This window comes from Helianthus annuus, chromosome 7 (genome assembly GCF_002127325.2).
Source record: "Helianthus annuus cultivar XRQ/B chromosome 7, HanXRQr2.0-SUNRISE, whole genome shotgun sequence".
NCBI lineage: Eukaryota > Viridiplantae > Streptophyta > Magnoliopsida > Asterales > Asteraceae > Helianthus > Helianthus annuus.
The window spans coordinates 31,983,421-31,986,311 of record NC_035439.2 but is presented as its reverse complement, the minus strand read 5'-3'; the positions used below and the strand labels follow the sequence as shown (position 1 = coordinate 31,986,311).

The window sequence follows — 2,891 nt, the reverse complement described above, 5'->3', positions numbered from 1 at the left end:
GGGATGTAGTAAAGTATGTATCCCAATCGTTCAAAGGAGAGGCACTGGCATGGTGGAGGTCTCTCATTCAAGCTGCTGGGAAGATCCCGCTCTATAACATGACATGGGAGCAGTTTGTTACTCTTATTAGGGAGAACTACTGCCCTCAACATGAGGTCGAAAGAATCGAATCGGATTTCTTATCGTTGGTTATGACAAACTTAGATTGTCAAGCTTACCTTACCAATTTCAATACCCTGTCCAGACTGGTTCCTTACCTAGTAACACCAGAACCCAAGAGGATTGCTCGCTTCATTGGGGGTTTAGCCCCAGAAATCAAAGCCAGTGTTAAGGCTTCGAGACCTACTACATTCAGGTCAACAGCAGATCTGTCGCTATCTCTCACACTCGATGTGGTTAGAAACAAGGCTGCCAAGGCCTCTGAAGATGGAAAGAGAAAAAGGGAGGGTGAGAATTATCATCGCTCCGATAGGAAGAGTACCAGGTTTAAAAGAGACAGCCAGCAGTCGGTTGAGAAGACCAAGTGCGAAACCTGTAAGAAATACCACCTCGGGAAATGCAGATTTGAATCTCAGCCTCTACCGTGTGGAATTTGCAAGTCTCAGGAACATAAAACCTTGGAATGCAAGGAGTTGAAGGATGCAACCTGCTACGGTTGCAACGAAAAGGGGCATATCAAGACCAACTGCCCTAGGAATCAGAAGAAGCCCGAAGAAGCCAAAAGAACAAACGCGTGAGTCGTCTGGATGAACTCCCGGGAGATAGTGCAGTATGATAAATATATAGCAGGTACCTTCCTTATCAAGCAGTTATGCAGAAATTAGTTATTACTGACACATATAATTCTATAATGAATCATAGTTGCTGTGAACTGTTGTCTCCGCCTATTTAGGACTCCGATCATTTAATACGAGATGGAAATTTGTCGTTGATACTTAAGAAAACGCTCCAACAAATCCTAGATTGATGTTTGTATCTACTAGGAATCACTCTTTTCTGATATCCTTATGGCAAGCTTCCAAGCCATCCAAAAATTCATCAATATAATAAAAACAGATGTGACGTTTTGATCCCCTGTCAAAAAGATGATGAATTAGGCCCAAACCTTAAACGCCATTGATGGTCTTTCGTGACCTAGGCTAAACATAATGAATATATATGTTAAATAACATCCATTGAGAATGTTAATACTATATTAGCCTATATGGTCTATAAATACCATGGTTAGTATATCTTAAGGCCATCAGGATAAAGAATAGCGGTTGTTGGATTGCAGCTAAGAAGCTATTTTTATTGGTGTTAGGGACCAATATCGAAAATGGCAAACTCAGATGAGACAGCCGTCGATCGTGTTATGAATGATGTGACACATGCCAATGAAGCTACAATTGTGAGCCTTAGAATTTCCGAAAGCGTTCTCCAAACTATGGTAGACGCAACTGTTGGAAAGGCTGTGAAGAAAGCTATGAAAAAGTTCAAGGAGCCCCAGGCTACTCGTTCCCAATTTTATCTGGGACCACATTTCCTTACTCGTAAGGAGGACCTTGTTCATACCTCAAATGCCAAAGATAAGCTAAAAAGAAAAAGGGAGGAAAAGAACTCCCAGAGCTCTATAAAGAAGAACAAACGAAAGTCCAACCAGAAACCGGTATGCAAGACCTGCAAGAAGTGCCACTATGGGAAGTGCAGGTTCGAACCGAAATCCCGATCACAACCAAGGGTATGTGGGATCTGCAAATCGGGGGAACATACAACGTTGGACTGCGGGGATATGGAGAATGCAGTCTGCTTCGGCTGTAATGAGAAGGGCCACATCAAGACCACGTGCCCTAAATATGTCAAAAGAAAAGCGGCTAATGAAGGAAAGCCTAAGAACGAAAGCGCCTAAATACCTGAGCTAGTTCATAAATAATGGTCTCAGGTACTTTCCCTATCTTTTTATCAGAAATTTAAATGCTAAGAGTTTTATTTTGGATTGGATACCAATAAACCATAAGCTTAGCAAACTTTTATATTATTCGCAAGGTATAACTTACCAAGGAAACCAAATTAACCGATTCTTCTAGTATCGGCAAGAAATCCTTCTGAAAAATCTAAAAGTACTCTTTCTTCGCATAGAGTACAACAACATATGTTATTTTAATTATTTTCTTCTTTCATTGTTTTTCTATCGCCTGCGAATGCCAAACTATGTTTGATAAAAGTGCATTATGAGGATTGGCGTATTCTAGTGTGTCCCATAGATTGCTTCCATGCCTGATCAGTATGGGGGTTTAATACATGGAACACATGAGATATCCCAATGGTCATATTGTACTAATGTCGACTAGTAGTATTCAAAGAAGATATCCAGAATGGTATTGCCCAAGTAAATGTTCCAGAATTGGAAATTCGTGGACTTATATGTGTCACTTGTTTGGCACAAACAATAATGAATGAACTGGAGCCTGAGATATGAAAAATCTCTGTAGTCTCCCTGTATCTAGATTATCTTCTCATAAGTTTTCCCTGCTTACCTCCTGGAAGGCAGGTAGAATTAATATTAACATCCCGCTGTGGGCTGGGGTATTACGAAAACTCCATATTGCTTATAGAACAATCGAAACCTTGATTAAGTGGGGTTTAAGATATAGGCTCATATAGCCTGACTCAATATTCTGAAAGTTTTATGTTATTAAATAAGAAAGACGGTTCATATTGCTTATATATTAATGACCGCAACCCCAATTAAGCAACAACTAAGAATTTCCATAAGATGCCCAGGATCTAAAGGCAAATTGTTGGTAGATAGGCTTGAAAAAGTCTATAGCCACTTATGTAGCCAAATGCTTGACTTGTACGCAAGTCAAAGCTGAGCATCAAAAGCCGTCTGGCATGCTACAACAGCCTAA

General features: G+C 40.3%; 1 protein-coding gene across 1 annotated transcript; it reads left to right on the top strand.

Annotated features, from left to right (window-relative positions):
* Positions 1-1,318: 1,318 nt before the first annotated feature.
* On the top strand, positions 1,319-1,888 carry LOC110887720. Its single transcript, XM_022135292.1, has one exon. The coding sequence runs from the start codon at positions 1,319-1,321 to the stop codon at positions 1,886-1,888; it is 570 nt and encodes a 189-aa protein (XP_021990984.1).
* Positions 1,889-2,891: the final 1,003 nt, after the last annotated feature.

Excerpts from the sequence above, each read along its gene's own strand:
- LOC110887720 (XM_022135292.1), top strand. The coding sequence starts at position 1,319 with ATGGCAAACTCAGATGAGACAGCCGTCGATCGTGTTATGAATGATGTG.